The 18,351-nt window shown below is 43.4% G+C and overlaps 11 protein-coding genes across 11 annotated transcripts; 3 read left to right on the top strand and 8 right to left on the bottom strand.

Moving 5' to 3' along the window:
• Window positions 1-229: 229 nt before the first annotated feature.
• OGAPHI_003556 (uncharacterized protein) lies at window positions 230-2,445 on the top strand (the record flags this gene model as incomplete). The annotated part of the gene is made up of 3 exons (XM_046204542.1): window positions 230-442; window positions 512-897; window positions 1,377-2,445. 3 exons carry the CDS (start codon window positions 230-232, stop codon window positions 2,443-2,445), a joined length of 1,668 nt encoding a protein of 555 aa, XP_046061573.1.
• A 53-nt stretch (window positions 2,446-2,498) lies between these two features.
• OGAPHI_003555 (uncharacterized protein) lies at window positions 2,499-3,719 on the bottom strand (the record flags this gene model as incomplete). The annotated part of the gene is made up of 1 exon (XM_046204541.1): window positions 2,499-3,719. The coding sequence occupies one exon, from the start codon at window positions 3,717-3,719 to the stop codon at window positions 2,499-2,501; it is 1,221 nt and encodes a 406-aa protein (XP_046061572.1).
• A 180-nt stretch (window positions 3,720-3,899) lies between these two features.
• OGAPHI_003554 (uncharacterized protein) lies at window positions 3,900-5,258 on the bottom strand (the record flags this gene model as incomplete). Its single annotated transcript, XM_046204540.1, has 1 exon — window positions 3,900-5,258. One exon carries the CDS (start codon window positions 5,256-5,258, stop codon window positions 3,900-3,902), a length of 1,359 nt encoding a protein of 452 aa, XP_046061571.1.
• Window positions 5,259-5,467: 209 nt separating this feature from the next.
• Window positions 5,468-11,098, top strand: OGAPHI_003550 (uncharacterized protein; the record flags this gene model as incomplete). The annotated part of the gene is made up of 1 exon (XM_046204536.1): window positions 5,468-11,098. The coding sequence occupies one exon, from the start codon at window positions 5,468-5,470 to the stop codon at window positions 11,096-11,098; it is 5,631 nt and encodes a 1,876-aa protein (XP_046061567.1).
• On the bottom strand, window positions 7,948-8,397 carry OGAPHI_003553 (uncharacterized protein; the record flags this gene model as incomplete). The annotated part of the gene is made up of 1 exon (XM_046204539.1): window positions 7,948-8,397. One exon carries the CDS (start codon window positions 8,395-8,397, stop codon window positions 7,948-7,950), a length of 450 nt encoding a protein of 149 aa, XP_046061570.1.
• Window positions 9,631-10,113, bottom strand: OGAPHI_003552 (uncharacterized protein; the record flags this gene model as incomplete). The annotated part of the gene is made up of 1 exon (XM_046204538.1): window positions 9,631-10,113. The coding sequence occupies one exon, from the start codon at window positions 10,111-10,113 to the stop codon at window positions 9,631-9,633; it is 483 nt and encodes a 160-aa protein (XP_046061569.1).
• On the bottom strand, window positions 10,654-10,947 carry OGAPHI_003551 (uncharacterized protein; the record flags this gene model as incomplete). Its single annotated transcript, XM_046204537.1, has 1 exon — window positions 10,654-10,947. The coding sequence occupies one exon, from the start codon at window positions 10,945-10,947 to the stop codon at window positions 10,654-10,656; it is 294 nt and encodes a 97-aa protein (XP_046061568.1).
• A 195-nt stretch (window positions 11,099-11,293) lies between the features above and the next one.
• OGAPHI_003549 (uncharacterized protein) lies at window positions 11,294-13,339 on the bottom strand (the record flags this gene model as incomplete). The annotated part of the gene is made up of 1 exon (XM_046204535.1): window positions 11,294-13,339. The coding sequence occupies one exon, from the start codon at window positions 13,337-13,339 to the stop codon at window positions 11,294-11,296; it is 2,046 nt and encodes a 681-aa protein (XP_046061566.1).
• A 627-nt stretch (window positions 13,340-13,966) lies between these two features.
• Window positions 13,967-14,776, bottom strand: OGAPHI_003548 (uncharacterized protein; the record flags this gene model as incomplete). The annotated part of the gene is made up of 1 exon (XM_046204534.1): window positions 13,967-14,776. The coding sequence occupies one exon, from the start codon at window positions 14,774-14,776 to the stop codon at window positions 13,967-13,969; it is 810 nt and encodes a 269-aa protein (XP_046061565.1).
• A 594-nt stretch (window positions 14,777-15,370) lies between these two features.
• Window positions 15,371-16,177, bottom strand: OGAPHI_003547 (uncharacterized protein; the record flags this gene model as incomplete). The annotated part of the gene is made up of 1 exon (XM_046204532.1): window positions 15,371-16,177. The coding sequence occupies one exon, from the start codon at window positions 16,175-16,177 to the stop codon at window positions 15,371-15,373; it is 807 nt and encodes a 268-aa protein (XP_046061564.1).
• A 1,676-nt stretch (window positions 16,178-17,853) lies between these two features.
• OGAPHI_003546 (uncharacterized protein) lies at window positions 17,854-18,345 on the top strand (the record flags this gene model as incomplete). Its single annotated transcript, XM_046204531.1, has 1 exon — window positions 17,854-18,345. One exon carries the CDS (start codon window positions 17,854-17,856, stop codon window positions 18,343-18,345), a length of 492 nt encoding a protein of 163 aa, XP_046061563.1.
• Between the last annotated feature and the right edge of the window lie 6 nt (window positions 18,346-18,351).

Raw genomic sequence — 18,351 nt, 5'->3', positions numbered from 1 at the left:
TGTTTTCCAAGTGCTTCTTCAGTGATAGCAAGGATCCGAACCAAAGAATCATATAATTGCGAAGAATTCATCTGATACAGAGACAAGGTAAAATTCCAAACCTAAGTGAAAGGATCAATAGGAATCAATTTCGGTTCGATTAATTTTTGGCAGATATCTGAAGTGAAATGTTTCATCTTTGCAACCATTCAAAATATAATTTGACTGACCAGACCCTATTCGCAACATTATGAGTGCCCAAGAAGACCAACACCCAGTATGTGGATATAGAGTCCCCAAATGTGGACCTACGCGAGTTTCCGAGCAAGGAAGCTCTAAATCAGTTAAGGTCACCCACAAGGCCAAAAACAGATTTGTGATAGCCAGGGCGATCATAAATGGGATATTGAAACATAATATGTTCTCACTTGATTTGACAACAATTTCAAAAGTCGCCTCACAAGTAAGTATTGAGTTTATGATCGGTTCTAACAGGTAGGTCTGGTGTCATCGCGACGACGATTTCCATCAGTACTTCAGCTACTTGGAGTCTGTGGAGGCAGAATTTACCCAGGGCTACCTCAATTCGCTTGCTTCTACCAGTTTCGGGATGAAGGGGACGAATCACATCATAACGAGGGAGAGTCTTCAGAATAGTGAAAAAGTCATTGGACTGAAAGTCAGGCCCCAATGCAAAGAGACAATTAACTTTAGCACATCGCCATATTCCAAGCTCCGCTTCAGGGTCCCTAAACTCCGATCTCAAGCTAGAGCTACAATTACGAGGTCAAATAAAGTGGTCCGACAAGCAAACCGCAATCAAGAAAAGAATATCTCTCAACTCATTCGGCCATTCACCTCCCCCTTTTCGACGGCGTTGATAGAAGATGTCTTTGTGAAATCAGGTTCCATGTCCGGGTAATAATCCGATTTGTGGTTTTACGTTTAATTTAGAAAATTACCCTGATGGCAAATTTGACATTATGTAATTAATCGCTCCATGAAGAAAACTTATTATAACCTTTAGGTAAGAGTTTACATAAGCGCAATTGAAGACAACTGTTGGTGAATAGCTTTGCGGATTGGCAAAAACAATTTACCGAAAAGACTTTCGTACTAGAAAGTTACACCCAAGTATTTGAAGGATACAACAGATTTGTATGGCCTCGTTTTAGTCTGCTACTCTGGTAATTCAAACATCCTGGGATAACTATATGAGGCCTCTTGTCGCTCGTGCACGGTGATGAAAGAAATCGAGCGATTCGGGTCTTTTGAGGTTGTCCGGTAAATAAGGTCGTGCTCGCAAAAATTACAGAAACCTTGACGGGTTTGAAAAAATTACCCTGATTTTGACCATCTGCCAACCCGTTTACTATCTTTGTATAATGGTCAAATAGTATGACTTTATTGCGCATAGTGCCCAGAAGGGGAGGAAGGTTATGTGTGTTTAATATGTTTAGGGTGTCGCTTCATACAACCCATAAACAGGACAACAAATCATCAAAAAATAACATACAGTATAAACAAAAATGGCGAAGACCCAATGGGATGATGAATGACCTAATGAAATTACTGGAAAAGCCACGATCGAACGTTAACCTGGATGAACAGATTGAATCTCGATTTGAAGCCTTGAGGTCGGTCGAGATAATGAGTGCCCTTCATTATCAAGGAATTCAAGAAAAGCTTAATTCGGTTTTACGCCAAAGAAATGCGGGACTGCAAGCAGATGATACCGGGAGGCAGTCTCTCGATTTGATTATTCGCAACACTCAAGATCAATCGCAACTACTAAATTTAGCCAGAGAGCTCTTACCAAAGAACGAGATGCCAATATCAATTCTAGCCAATATTGTCTTTAAGCTCGATCAGGCGCACCTTCTTGACCTGGTTGGTGTTTCGGAAAGTGAACACACGTTTCTGTCCGCAGACGAAACATTCCTATGCAAGGCCTATGTCCTATTTCTTTATAGACTGGACCAGGTCGGTGCACACGTCTCATTAAGACGACTTCTTGACAAATGTCTACAGACCCTATTGATTCCGAATATCAAGAGCAGGAAGTTCAACGACAAGAAGTATTTAAGAAATTTGATGACTGTTCTCATTAAATTAGAAGGGCGATCTGATCTGATCCACATAGTTCGAGAGACCGAGTGTACGGCGCTAGCGTACACATTATGGGAAACGATCCCCTCCAATTATGAAGCCGTGAAATCTATGTTAAAAAGCTTCACCGACTCTTCTATGGAGGGAAAGAATGGCCTGACATCGCATCAAAAATTAGTGATGTTCCTGTTGTCCGACAAAGGGGCTCACCGAGATCTGAAGTTCATGGATAAAATTAATCAGTTGTCCAAACTTCACAGATTATCATATGGGGAATGTATCCAGGAAAACGAGTTTCTGCTTTCCGTTGTCGAGGCATTAGATTCCAAAAAGATTCTTTTTATCAATGAAAGTTGAAGTGGGCGCTTTACGGCAAGGCGAAGACAAGCGATTTGAAATGAAATTTCATCTCAAAAGTCTGGAAAGTAAAGCCCAAATTCGTCCGGATCGTTATAGTTTCCGTAATCATAATTTTCCTCTGGGTATATCTCAAATTGAGAACTATCGCCAACGCCATTGGGAATATTGGGTTCGTAAGGGGTCTCGATTTTTCCGTTGATGAGATTTCCCCAGACCACTTCTTCAAACCATGGATGTTGTTTGATGTCGTCGATTCCATTTTGTAAATTTCCCAACCTGTAGGTGACATCTTTTTTAATCAGCCCTTTGAGGATCGATTTAGCTTCTGGTTGGATGTGTTCGGGTATTGAGAACATTCCATTGGTAATCTTTTCATAAATCTTGAGTGGTGACGAGTCATAGAAAGGGGTTGTTCCAACCAACATCTCGTATATTAGTATACCAAAAGACCACCAGTCAACTGATTTGTTGTAGGCTTGAACAGCGATGACCTCTGGTGCGATATAATCGGGAGTTCCACACAGCGTATAAGTGGTAGTTTCGACTTCTTTTGCAAAACCAAAATCCGTTAGCTTGATATGCCCAGACCTAGCAAGCAAGATATTTTCTGGCTTTAAATCGCGATATATTACATTTTTCGAGTGGAGGTACTCCAAAGCCAAAAGAACCTCGGCAGCGTAAAACTTTGCAACTTGGTTTGGAAAAGTTCTGGACTTCCTTAAAAGTGAAAATAACTCCCCGCCTTCAATATAGTCCATGACCATAAATATGGACTTAGAATCTTGAAAGGTTCCCCACATTCGAGTGATAAATGGGTGTTGTAACGACGCCAGTATTCTGCGCTCGTCGTTTGTGTGTTCGACTTGCTTGGCTTTCACGATATTTCGTTTGCGAAATACTTTCATAGCGTAATACCTTCCATTGTGGTTAGATTTTACCAGGTGAACACGGCCAAAAAATCCAGTGCCTAAAGTTCGGAGAACCCTGAAGTCGTATATTGTATATTTGCCTTTGGTCTCTTTATAAGGCAAGCAAGTTCTAAAAGACGGTTTTGCACTTGCGCATTCTTGGGTGGCACGTGGTTCAGCATCCCGAACTAAATCATGACCCTCCCCCACAGCTGAATCGCCTGTTGACCCAAGAGAAACGACAACTTGGGTACTGTCTGAATTCGATTGAATTGACTGGGTGGTGTCTTCATTTGAGTTGTCTAGCAGATTCCCATCATTTGAATTTTGCAGATTCTCGCGGAAATGACCTGTATCGCTCATCTTCTATAACCCAATAAAGTTGCTTCTCACATAAAAGATAGGCATTATCGCTCCCCTGATAAAGTAAATTACTTTGAACTTTATAATAACTAAATGTTGTATGTCAAAAATATTTTTTTGAGTTAAACCTACTTATGTGAATGGTTGAAAGGAGATATGAAAGTCTGATTATACCTACATTTATTCTATCTCGCGCGTATCCTCATTGCTATACATCAAACCGCTTAGCTCACTGATAACGTTAAACCATGTTTTGAAATCGTCCTCTGATGATGCCTGCAGAGTTAAAGTCCTCGAAGTCTTCAAAAAGGAAGAACTCATATCTTTGCCCTGAAGTTTAAATCTCATAGCGCTGCCTTCTGATATATCTTTCAAAGAACAATCTGGAAGAAATAGTACTAGCGTTGGTTGTAACTCAGAAGACATTCTTGAAGGGAACTCGTAGAAAAGCTTTGATTTCGTGATAACATAGTAATGCGCTGCCAATTTGGAGGAAAATTTGCTATCCTTTCTGGATAAGACCCCTTCTAAAATTGGGGCTGTCGAGAAATGGTCTTGATTGGGAAACTGGATAGTTTCCAGACTGCGTCGTCCTTTGGATTGAGCAGGTAACTGAGAATTGAAATTTTGCGGAATTGCGGCATCGCTCGTCCCGTGAAGCCTCTTTCGATACGTTTTTTCAAACCTTTCCCATTCTAGTTCGTTTGGGATAGCTTGAATATAGTTGCTGAGAACAGACAGCTCTTGGCTATAGTAATCATGAAACTTAATCAGGAAAGCCGAAAAAGAACTGAAAACCTGCTTGAGGCCCTCCATGATGTGAACTTCCAAGAGGTGTAAATCACTTTCGCTTTTTTGCACGAAATTGGAAAAGTCTCTTTCTGCCGACAATTGTATTTCGGCTTGAGAGCACAGCATCTTTCTATTAAGATATGGATCGTGTCTAAAATCGGGCCGCTGTTCTTCCTGGAGGTTGTCAAATTTGTTGATGGATAACTCAAAATGTTCAAGTTCTTTCCGGGTTGCCTGTAGTGTCGAACGAAACTCCTTCTCCCTTTTGTGCCATTGAGTACGGAAATCTTTTTCTTTGTTGACGAGTAGAGTCAATAATTCCTTCAGCTGTGGAATAAGTTGAACTTTGAATAAACTTTCAGTTTGCTCCAAAGAAACGATCAGTTTGTCGGTTTGAGTCTGGATTCCTTTGAAAAACCCGTTGAGGTCTTGGAGATCTTTGTCTCGAGATGTATCTCCCACAGCGCCAGCTACAGCTTTGTCGCCTTCTGGATCCACTTCGAATTTAACAACCGAATCTATCGAGTTGTGTTTTCTTAGCCTTTCGTGGAGTTTGATGTTAGCCGAAACAATTGAATGGTGTTCGCTTATGAACGCTTCTATGGCCACTATCAAAAGTCTGAGTTTATCCAGACGTTCCGAGATTAGAGGCAGAGACTCTGGAATTACGACAGATGAAAGATCGAGTTCCGATGGTGGTCCATCAACTGTATCGGATGTTTTCTGACCAATTGTATCTGGTGGCATAAGTTAATGGGGTTAAACCAATATTTAAAGGCTACAGGTGTTTGTTAGCAAGCTGATATTTTGTTTCTTACACGCATACATTATAGTTAATAATTTAAGTCAATCCAACAAAGAATAAAGTTCACACCTCAACCCATCTCAACAATTGATTCAACAAGTTTCGAAGTATAAATTCTTTGAGCTTTTAATCTATTTCTAACTTATCAAAGATGAAGGCAGAGATTGAACAAGAGCTTTCCCATGTCTTGTTGACAGAACTGCTTGCCTATCAGTTTGCTTCCCCTGTTCGTTGGATCGAGACTCAAGATGTTTTCCTGAGAGACTTTAATACTGAACGCGTTGTTGAAATTGGTCCATCTCCGACATTGGCAGGCATGGCATCTCGTACTATCAAAGCCAAGTACGAGTCTTATGATGCAGCCCTCTCACTTCAGAGACAGGTGTTGTGCTACTCGAAAGACCAAAAGGAGATCTATTACACTCCAGATCCTTCTGAGCTGGTGACTTCGCCTGAGCCGGAAACCACTTCCAAAGAATCGGTTTCAAACAATCTCACAACGGCTCAGACTCAGGTTGCGGCACCTGCACCGGTTTCTGCAGCTCCTGTGCAGGCTGTCGATGTCCCAGACGAGCCTGTCAAGGCCGCTCTGATTTTGCAAACATTGGTGGCTCACAAACTGAAGAGGCCTCTTGCAGATATCCCTATGAGCAAGGCAATAAAAGATTTGGTTGGCGGTAAATCTACCGTCCAGAATGAAATTCTGGGTGATCTGGGAAAGGAATTTGGCTCTACCCCCGAAAAGCCGGAGGATAGCCCCCTGCAAGAATTGGCCGATCAGTTTCAGGATACATTTCCGGGATCTCTGGGTAAACAGTCCTCTTCTCTTATTGCTCGGTTGATGAGTTCAAAAATGCCAGGTGGGTTTTCAGTTGGTGTGGCAAGAAAATATCTTCAGTCAAGATGGGGCTTGGGCGCCGGTAGACAAGATTCTGTTTTGTTACATGCGTTAGGTAAGGAGCCCGATCAGAGATTGGGATCCGAAGCCGATGCAAAGTCATTTTTGGATGCGGCTGCTCAGGTCTACGCTTCCCAGGCCGGAATTACTCTTGCACAGGTTTCGTCTCAATCTAGTGGTGCTTCTGGTTCTGCTGCTGTCGTTGATTCTGCTGCTCTCGATGCTGCGATGAAGGACAATAAGATTGTTGCTCGCCAACACTTGGAGACCCTTGCAAGATATCTCAAATATGATTTGACCAAGGGAGAAAGGTTGTTGGTGAAAGAGAAGGAAGCTACTGCACTTCTACAGGCCGAACTAGATTTGTGGGCCGAAGAGCATGGTGAGTTTTATGCCTCGGGGATCAAGCCCGTTTTCTCCTCTCTCAAAGCTCGTACCTATGATTCTTATTGGAATTGGGCCAGGCAAGACGCGTTATCGATGTACTTTGACATCATTTTCGGTAAGTTGACATCCGTTGACAGAGAGACGGTCACTCAATGTATTCAAATCATGAACAGGGCAAACCCGACATTAATCAAGTTCATGCAATACCACATTGATCATACGCCAACAGAGAAAGGAGAAACGTACGAGTTGGCAAAAAAGCTTGGGCAGCAACTGATTGACAATTGTGAAGAGGTCTTAAACAACCCGCCTGCCTACAAAGATATATCTCATCCGACAGGTCCTAAAACTACGGTGGATAAGAAAGGTCGTGTTGTTTACTCTGAAGAGAGCCGTCCGGCCGTCAGAAAGTTGGAGCAGTACGTTCATGAGATGGCGCAGGGTGGAGAGCTAACGAAAGAGTCCCAGCCATCAATCAAGGAGGACTTGTCTAAGATTTATAAGGCAATTTCCAAACAGGCTTCGGCGGAGACCAAGGTTGAATTTCAAAAGCTATATGCTAAGTTGTTGGATTTTGTTGACAAATCGTCTGAAATCGAGGTCTCGAAGTCAGCGAGAGCGGTTTTGGGTGATGAAGCACTTTTGGAGTCGGACAGCGATACTGACGAAATTGCTTCCCTAAAGGACTACTCTGAAATCCATAGTCCTGTTTCGAGTTCTATTCCACCGGATACCATTCCGTTTTTGCACATACAGAAGAAAGATCGTTTGGGTGCTTGGAAATACGATAAAGTTTCGTCCTCTGTGTTCCTTGATGGGTTGGAAAAGGGTGCCGTAAACGGTCTGAGTTTCAAAAACAAATATGCCTTGATCACGGGAGCGGGTGCAGGCTCGATAGGTGCTGAAATTTTGCAAGGTTTACTGGCTGGTGGTGCCAAAGTTATAGTGACAACTTCGCGGTATTCCAAATCGGTTACTGAGTACTATCAACATATGTACTCGAGATACGGTGCGGCTGGCTCCACGTTGGTCGTCGTTCCTTTCAACCAAGGCTCTAAACAGGATGTCAAGGCTTTAGTCAGTTACATCTATGAAGATGGCAAAAAGGGGGGTCTCGAGTGGGATCTTGACTATGTTATTCCTTTCGCTGCCATCCCTGAGATGGGAATTGAGCTTGACGGCATCGACTCAAAGTCTGAGTTGGCTCATAGAATCATGCTAACAAATTTGCTGAGACTCTTGGGTGAGATTTCTACCCAGAAGAAAATCAGAAACACGCAGACTAGGCCGGCACAAGTCATCCTCCCTCTTTCACCAAATCATGGTACTTTCGGATCAGACGGTCTTTACTCGGAGTCGAAATTGGGCTTAGAAACGTTGTTCAACAGATGGTATTCAGAATCATGGTCGCCATTCCTTACTATCTGCGGTGCTGTTATTGGATGGACCAGAGGTACTGGTTTAATGTCTGGTAACAATATCATTGCCGAGGGCATTGAGAAACTGGGTGTCAGGACGTTTTCGCAAAAAGAAATGGCATTCAATATCTTGGGTCTCATGACGCCGGAAGTTGTCAAACTTTGTGAAGAATCGCCTATCATGGCTGATTTGAATGGTGGACTGCAGTTCATTGAAAACCTGAGAGAGTATACCAATAAGCTCAGATCTGACATTAACAGAACTTCCGATGTTCGCAGAGCTGTCAGTGTCGAGACTGCAATCGAGCACAAAATTGTCAATGGTTCCACTGCTGACGATCCTTTCAATGCAGCCGAGATTAAGCCTAAGGCTAACATGAAGTTTGCTTTCCCTGAGTTAAAGCCATACAATCAGGTCAAGGAGATTGCACCAAATCTCGAGGGTATGTTAGATTTGGAGAGAGTCATTGTTGTTACCGGTTTCTCGGAGGTTGGTCCATGGGGAAATGCGAGAACAAGATGGGAAATGGAAGCATTTGGCGAGTTTTCTTTAGAAGGGTGTATTGAGATGGCTTGGATCATGGGCTTTATCAAATACTTCAACGGAAACATCAAAGGCAAGCAACATACTGGGTGGGTGGATGCCGAAACTGGACTGCCTGTGGAAGACCGAGAAATCAAGAAGAAATACGAAGAAAAGATCTTAAAACACTCTGGTGTCAGATTGGTCGAACCCGAATTATTCAACGGTTACGATCCAAAAAAGAAGCGTTTGATTCAGGAAGTTGTCATCCAACATGACTTGGAGCCGTTTGAGACCGATAAGGTCACCGCAGAACAATACAAAGCTCTGCACGGGGAATTTGTTGATTGTTTCCCGATCGACGGTGCAGAGGAATATTCTGTCCGTGTTCTCAAGGGAGCCAAGCTATTCATTCCTAAAGCGTTGCGGTTTGACCGGCTTGTCGCTGGACAAATTCCAACCGGTTGGAATCCGAAGACGTACGGTATTGACGACGATGTCATCTCTCAAGTTGATCCTATTACCCTTTACGTGCTGGTGGCCACTGCTGAGACGCTGCTGAGCGCTGGTATTACTGACCCTTACGAATTCTACAAATACGTTCACGTGTCTGAGCTGGGTAACTGTTCCGGCTCGGGTATGGGTGGTGTTACTGCACTGAAGGGAATGTTCAAAGACAGATTTTTGGATCAGCCTGTTCAAAACGATATTTTGCAAGAATCTTTCATCAACACTATGTCTGCCTGGGTCAACATGCTGCTGCTTTCATCATCTGGGCCAATTAAGACGCCAGTTGGCGCCTGTGCTACGGCTCTCGAGTCAGTCGATACAGGAATGGATACAATTTTGTCGGGCAAGGCTAAAATTGTGATCGTCGGAGGATACGACGACTTCCAAGAAGAAGGGTCTTACGAGTTTGGTAATATGAATGCAACCTCGAACGCGGATGATGAGTTCGCGCATGGAAGAACTCCAGCGGAGATGTCAAGACCAACGACGACATCCAGAAGTGGATTTATGGAAGCACAGGGTGCCGGTCTACAGATTTTGATGACTGCTGAACTCGCATTGAAGATGGGTGTCCCGATCTATGGTATTGTGGCCATGGCATCTACTGCAAGTGATAAAATTGGAAGATCCGTGCCGGCTCCTGGAAAGGGAATTCTAACAACAGCCAGGGAATACCACGGAAATTCGAAATTCAAATCGCCAAAACTTGACATTAAATATAGAGCTAGGCAGCTAAAAGCTAGAACTTCACAAGTCAAGGCGTGGGTCGAAGCGGAATTGGCACTTTTGGCGGAAGAAGCCGAATCCTTGCAGGCTGACAATGCCTCCTTCAACAAGGAAGAATTTATTGAAGACCGCTCGAGAGAGATCTCCAAAGAAGCCAAGAAACAGATCAAAGATGCACAGAGAATGTACGGAAACGAATTTTGGAAAGACGATTCTCGTATTGCCCCTATTAGGGGTGCTCTTGCGACTTTCGATTTAACTATCGATGATCTAGGAGTTTGTTCATTCCACGGTACCTCTACGAAGGCAAATGATAAGAATGAGACTGCTGCCATCGACCGGATGATGAGCCATCTAGGCCGCTCTGAAGGAAACCCAGTTTATGGTGTATTCCAGAAGTACCTAACAGGTCATCCGAAAGGAGCTGCTGGTGCCTGGATGCTGAACGGTGCTCTTCAGATTCTGCAGTCGGGCCTGGTCCCGGGTAATAGAAACGCAGACAACGTGGATAAAATTCTCGAAAACTACGAGTACGTTTTGTTCCCGTCTCGATCAATCCAAACAGATGGGATCAAAGCAATTTCCATCACGTCTTTCGGCTTTGGTCAGAAGGGCGCGCAGGCAATTGTCGTTAATTCTGATTACCTATATGCTGCCCTTTCAGAGAGACAGTATTTGGATTACCAAAAATTGGTTTCCACGAGATACAAGAAATCGTACAGATACATGCATAATGCAATGCTGAACAATTCCTTGTTTGTGGCTAAGAGCAAACCACCATATAGTGAGGATCTTGAGAGTTCCGTCTATTTGGATCCTTTAGCCAGGGTCTCGCTGAACAAAGAGAAAAAACTCGCCTTCGATGCCTCGGATATTCAAGCCTCGCTCAAGGGTTCGGAAACCACCTCGGAAACTTCCAAGATTATTGCGGATATGGCAAATGGATTGACCGGTGGCAAGGGCGTCGGTGTTGATGTTGAACTTCTTTCATGCATCAACATAGACAATGAAACATTCATCCAGAGAAATTTCACAGACAGCGAAATAAAGTACTGTCTTTCCGCGCCATCTCCTCGGGCGTCGTTCGCGGGTACTTGGTCGGCTAAAGAAGCCGTCTTTAAATCCATGGGAGTCGATTCCAAGGGGGCGGGTGCTTCAATGAAAGCCATTGAAATTCTGAGAGAGAACAACGGAGCTCCTTTGGTAATTTTGCATGGTGATGCGAAAATTGCCGCGACCAGAAAAGGTATCCAAACAATCAAGGTTTCGATATCTCATGATGACGTGCAGTCTCTCGCACTTGCGATCTCGGAAACTTAGACTAATGGAGTGGAGGTTTATCGATGTGTGTCTATTCTAACAGTAAAATATGTTTTATCGTAAGTAGTGACTAACTGAAGATTAAGCAATGATTTATGCGCAGTATAAGACGACTTCTTGGATTCGCGGAGTAAGCTATATCGGTCATGTTTGAAGGACGCACGGTTTCTTGAGACCCGGACACGCCCAATGGTATTATTGATGACGAGATTTGAGACCATTGTGATATCGACGCATCAGCGAATTGAGTGTTTTCACAATAGCCGCACACTCGTTCCCGTTGGCTGCCTCAAGATGATACGTTTTTGGAGCCTCGTTCATGTGTTTCAATACCACAATCTTAAAGTAGTGTGAAACTCTAGCATTTTGCTTTACCTTCACAATCTGGTCGACGTTGAAACTTGATGTTTTCGATTCATACCACGAGCCTTTCCATTCGTTGAAAGGTAAAATGTAAATCCGATGTCCATCAATAGCGAGAGACTTGGGGTAACGCCCTTTCACAGACATTTGCTGACGTCGCCATACTGTCCACCGGTGATATGTCGCCAGCCCCAGTTCTTCCAGATCACCTGCAGGTACAGTTTTCTTCTCTGAACCTCGAACAGAATCAAGTGCACCTCCGTCCAAACCAGCCAGATGCAAAAAGGTTTGGAACTTCTTCTTCCGTCGCGTGACATGAACTCGCGAATCTCTGTGTACAAAGTCGTTTGGGGTATCTACCGACTTTGTCTGCACCGAATTGAAAGAGTTAACACTTTCTGGTGTTGTAGAAAGAACTAATTTTGTTGTTGAACTCTCTTCAACGGGTGGCCGAGGACGCGACGGTAAAACGGCATCATAAGAATCGCCTTCCAGATTTGAAGGTTTAGAAACAATATGACGAGAAATGTTCGTGTGACGGTTGACGTTTGCGGACGAAGAGCGAAATTTTAGCGTATCGAGCGACCCACTTACTTCATCGTCCCGGGTTGTGTTTCTGGCCAGCTCCGATTCCTGAAGCTGTAACTGACTAGTTTGCTCAAATTTATTCTTCTCTGATCCCAGATCCAAAACAAACTCATCCGCGCCATAAGATCCGATTGTCCTGCTTTTGTCCAAAGGTCCCATATCGTCGTCAATTTCTCCATCTTCGTCTGATAGATACAACTCGCATTTCAATTGATTACCAAATACCTGCTCGCGAGTCTTGCGGAGTTGCTCCAATATCACATCAATTACCCAGGAGATCGTAACATCCAATCTGACGTGCAAAACAAGAGGATCGGATATATTGATACCAAGCTTTGGCACGGATATGAGGCACTTTACCGATCCCCCGTCCTCGGTGGTGAATGCTGGCAACTTGTCGGTATTTCCACCATCCTCCTTGATTAGTCTGCTTAGATTGGACAAATTAGAACGGGGTTCCATATCAAATTGACGTCTTTCAAAATGCATCTGAACTTGATTGTCGGCATTGCTGGAGCCAGATATACAACTGGAACTCACAATCGAGCTGTCATTTCCCAATTTGGAAGTTGACAGCCGATACCCAGACGAGAGCACTTTAGAAGAGCTAGATATGCGACCCCTTCGTGGAATTGAATGCTGAGACAAATTATCTGATAATACCATCACTCCAGAGTCGAAAGAAGAACTGCCGGAACCAAAATCACTTTGATAGCCATAAGCACTTACCTCCAAATCAGGAGTTTCCCAAATGCTGTAAACTGGATCTCTAGCTAAAACAGCTCCAGACTCCACCGAAGTTCCTATCAAATCGATACTCTCCACCGCAGACTCTCCTGACAGATAATCGGAAAGATTTTTGCTTATGGCAGGAGAAACTTTCGAAAATTCCGCAGCGCTGTCAACCGTGTTCAACTTTAAATCACCCACAGCACCTCGAGAACTAATTTCGTTCCTACCTGATGCAATTGAGTCATCGGTCGATCTCTCCGAGGTATCACCAAGGGAAAGACCCAATGCGTATTTGTCATCCTGACTGATCTGTAATAAACTTTGGGTCTCATTGTCATTATCACTGTGAGCAAATGGACTCGACACCTTTGGATCATAAAATTCTTTGCTATAAGCATGATTATCACCTTTTCTACGCTGTGTAGGTTTTCTATCCATGGACCCGAAAACAATATTCTTCGGCTCGTCGGAGTCGCCCTTTCCGGCAAAGGCGAGTTCGCTTGACACACTCGTATGGATAGCACCAAGCAAAAGACTTCTCTTATGACAAAACGCCATCTTTCAATTCAGCAAGTACGAAATCACTCATACAATCGAAATGGAACAGCCGTGTTTCATCAGTTCTTCTGCATGAATAAAGAAAACTTGTTCTACCCAAGGCCTAGCGATCAAAATAAATAACTCTATGGTATACAGTAAATTTCTACTGGCGCTTTAGAACTGTAAAACTACTTGCGAAACTTACCCGGTTTTAACACTTTCGTAGAAGTTCGTTTCCTGAATGAAAAAAACATTTGGACGTTGAATTCAATTGCAAACAAATGGCTGCTGCATACACAATTTTGGGAAGAGCAATCCCACCACATCATGTAAGTGTTGAAAACCTGTGAAGTTAGGACTAATTCGTGATAGCTTGCGATTGCTACAATTGGCTCTGTTGTCGCTCTCGTGGCACCAAACCCTTTTGGAGCTAAAGGTAAACTCGAACCGAAAATTGACGCATCGTCTGCAGAAGAAGAGAAATTCATCAAAGAGTACCTCACCAAGCATTCTTAAAAGCCTGCGTTGTTTATGACAACATTTTATATAGTCCAACTAGATTGAAAATATACTGATTACATTTCTACACCAACCACAAAGTAACAATAAACTATGACAGATCGCGACACACGAATGATTCTGTTTCTATATCTTGTGTTTCTTTGATTGGTTTTGCCGAGCTGCTGCTTTTGTTGCTGCCTCTAATTTCCGCAAAGACCGTGCAGTGTTTGGTGAAACAAACTCTTTGTTCTCGTAGAGTTTGGGACCACAAAACGAACCTTCCAAAATGGTAACGGGAGTCAGCACGAATCTAGGACCAATTTCGACCAACCGAATAGACTCCTCATCTGTAGTCCCACTATTGAGTTCAGCCGCCTCCACTTCGCTAATCTGATAATTACGAACCCATATTTTCCCCTCCAAAACGCTAAATGTCATAAGACGGTCGATGAACGGCTTCGATTTTCTCGCTCCCGGTGGAACCCCAAATTGGTGGACCATCATTTCCTTTATCAATTTTAGATGAGGAGCATCATCGAAGGTTTTGTCGAAGGACAAAATTGGACGGGACCCTTTCAAACAGTTCCCTGTGAAATCGAGCTCGTGCATGGTATGCAAATTTTGTATATGGAATTTTGCACTTGGTCCATTCGGTGCTTTGGCCAACCACAGATATAAATCTGTGTGTTTCCGACTTTCGAAATATATCACATTATTGCAGTTGTGAAGCTCAGCAAGCTCATTTAACTCGTAGAGATTCTTTTTCGTATCCAACTTCGATTCCTTTCTAGATTGGGGTAATAACGAATGGATATCATTGATAAAATGCCTATGCCGTTGAACAACGCCGCGCGATAGTAAAAGAAGGCTTCTCTGCCGAACTCGATGCGACTCTCCACCACCGCTGACACTGGCCTCCTTACCCCCCTTCAGAGCCTTATAGATAGCAGACATTTGACTTAATTGGATAAAAAATATTTTGTAAATTTTTTTGTTTTGCGCTCGACGTGCATCAAAAGTTCTGACAAGAAAACAACGAGGATCTTTCATATTCTGGTGGTCCTTACGGGAAAGGGTTCTAAGGCCGCAAGTTTTATTTAGGAACAGTGCGAATCTGGTGTCTGCCAGATATTGGATGATCTAGATGATACGCGAATAGAATTACATATTGAGGAGCGTAGCGCAAAACCTTATCATTTTTATTTTATTTACCCTACTTCTACCACTTTATTGAACTCACCTAGACCACAAAGATGCCAAAGTTTATTAATCGGTCTGCACGAGCCAAATCTCAAAACCGAAAGTCAGAATCAGAGCAGCGAACGCCCTCCGAGGAAAATACTTCGGCACTAACACCTCCCGGTAGAATTCTTGATCTCAAAAAAAAACCCACTAACATCACACCAGAACTCCTATGGAAAAAGAGAGAACTTCTGAGGATCAAGAGAGATAGGATGAATATTACATTATTGAACTAATCAATTACACTCTCACGACGATTCCTAGATCTTGTATGCTACCACCGTCATTTTGGCGATTCAAGTTACACTACATACCGATCCTGAACCGCCTCAATTCCTCCAGAGCGATGAAAGTTAAGATTGTATGAGGTCCAAGTCTAATGAACGCCGGAGTCCAACCCCGGAACATAAATCCCGCTCCTTCAGAGTACACTGCTTCGCGGAAAATGGAAAACACAGATCGACCCGAAGAAGAACTATTCATGATTCTTGTTTTCAACACATCAGCCGGTGAGCAAACGGTAGTAGCCACCAGCCCTGCAAGAAGAGACGCAGAGAAATGCGTCGACTTTGTTCTAGGGTTCATCCCGAGATTGTTCACCAATAAACGCTTCGAGACATCATATGAGACGACCTGTGACGCCGTCATAAGCACTCCCCTGACTAAATTGGGCCCAATCCCACGAAAAAGAGAACTCACACCCTCTTGTCGACAGATACTGATAAGCCCGTCAATAGCGTGTTTATAGTTTCTCCGTTCAGAAGGCGGTAGAGCTTTATCGTTTTGCATCCGAATGTTCACCACATCCGATGGATTTCCAACCATTCCACCCACGGCTCCAGCAACCATGGATGCACCCAAAAGTTGTGACGTTGGTGGGGGGGATCCACTGTGACTTATTAAGCGTTTCAGTTCCTCGTAAACTCCAAAGCGAGCAGTCGAGTACGTAGCTTGTCTTAAAAGAGATGCCGACAGACCACCATAAATAGAAAACAAACCCTCGTGACGAACAATCTTGAACACTAATGAAACAAGTCCATTATCGTGCGCTTTCGATGTCTGAAGGCGAACTTTGGCCAAATCCAAGGGATGAGTAAACAAGCATGCAAACATTGATGCCGCACCTAACTAGTTATCAAGAACGCGAATCTTCAACTTACCACCATACCAGAAGCTAAGTACATTAGTGTCCTGGTCGTCTACAGAACCGCATATACTTACGGGAATTGTACCACGCCGTTCAAGTCCTTTTCTTTAGATCCCATCTCAACTGTATGGATAAATTTTAAGGAGTGATAAAATCCGAAGAGTCGACGACACTGCCCGAACTAAAGATTTTATCAAAAGTTGACTTTCGGTCTGAACGCCTTAAAAGTTTTAAGACACACACGCATAACTGGGATGTTGTTCCAGTTTACAAGGTTTCGTAATTTCAGGCAACCAGCATGCAAGCTTTTGTCAACATATCAAAGCTTAGACTTTTGGTTTTTGCCATTTGCAACTAGGGGCCTGACAAGTTGGGATCCCTAGTTGCTAAAATCCAGAGTCCAACTGGACGCGACGAAACCACAGAAACAAGAATATCCCCTTCCCAACCCTGATCGAGCGGCTGCATACTCACCTTATCTTGGCTTAAGTCATTTATGAATCATCTACAAATAATTTCAAGCAGGGTAACTGATCATCAGATCCTCTTACGTTTTCTAGAACACCCGTGCACCAGATGTTCGAGATCTGTAGCAACCGGCAAAACTTGGATTGGGGGCTTTAAGACAGTATCCATCCCTCTTGAACCACAAATAATTTGAGTAACCTTATCATTGTGATGCAAAAGTGCTTGAATGATCCACCGCGAATCAACTTGGAGGATTCGACTTCAAGCCAGGGTGTTGGATGTGGAATTTCCTTTGAAGACGATGAAATTGTCACGTAAGTATTCATACCCCAGAAGCCGAGATTAACCACGCCAACCAGAATCCAACAGGTCTCAAGCTTGCTTGACCAAGTGATAATCCATATCTCGAAAGAAGACCCCTGCATGTTTGAGAATCCGCAACTATGCAATATGGTGAACAATGCGGGATCGGTAAGTTGGGAGCCAGTTTGCAACTAACGCGAAGATTTTTGCTACACTAAACCAAACCACGAACTTATGGTGTCACCCTCATGAACTAATCCTTTTGGATCAAAAGGTCAAAGCAATCCTATTCATACTCACTGAGAGGCAAATTTTGAATTCTCGGTTGGAGCAGTTGGTTTTAGACTACGTCTATATATCGTCTACAGAGTCTTCTCCCCCTCCCCTCGAGTCAAACGAGCCCTATTACTGCACGATAAAGACTCATTTTTTGGAACACGACCGGGATCTATCATCTTGTCATAGTACCGCCAAGAGATCACACTCCAATCGACTCCCTGATGAAGCACATCTAGCACTGAATGAATGGTAGGTATCTTTTCACCATCGATCTACTAACACAAGGTTTCTTGAAAACAAAGACAACCCTTACTTGTCTAGAAGAGATCTTGAAGAGCTAGCTACCTGTACTGGACTCACCAAGTGCCAGATTAGAAATTGGGTTTCAAACAAGAGACGCAAAGAGCGTAAATCGAGGATGAGTCAAGAGGTTATTGACATCTTGGACCTTCATAAATAGGAACTCCCCACAATCTACAGACGCACGGAGCGGCGAGTAATTTGTTTCATATCAGTCTTTTTTGTACCTGCACGATAGTGGTTGCAACTTTTTTAAAGACTTTTTGCTATACCCACACTCATTTTCTTTACTATGTCGAATTCCTACCAAGCTCAAATACTTTTTGTCTCGGACTTTCCTAGAATCCCTGCCGAGTCCCCGTATCTTCAATCACTTTTAAAGACATATGTTCAAACCCAATCAAAGTCCTGTGTACGAACCAAAAGACGCAAGAACTCGGATGGCAACAGACTTCGAAACAGCAAAAGCAGGAGGGGCATCAATGGCTTCATGGCTTTCAGATCATATTATTCACGGAGAGTTTCGAATTATCATGCCCAGAAACTGCTTTCGAGAGCCCTCGCAAAGGCCTGGATCTTTGAAAAGAACCAGGACATATGGTCAAGATATGCTATCGAATACAATCATTCTCACAGTGAAACATCATTTTCCGAATGGCTTCAAAATATTTTGATGTCCGAAGAATCCTTGTCTTCTTGTGATAAGGATGGCGGTCGATCTTGGTCCGAAGTGACGACAATGTCCGACATTGTAGTTGAAGACGTTTTTGACACAATGACCTAATATAAT

The sequence above is a fragment of the Ogataea philodendri genome (genome assembly GCF_020536065.1).
Source record: "Ogataea philodendri strain CBS6075 chromosome Unknown scaffold24, whole genome shotgun sequence".
Lineage (NCBI taxonomy): Eukaryota > Fungi > Ascomycota > Pichiomycetes > Pichiales > Pichiaceae > Ogataea > Ogataea philodendri.
This window is presented reverse-complemented; position numbering and strand designations above follow the sequence as displayed.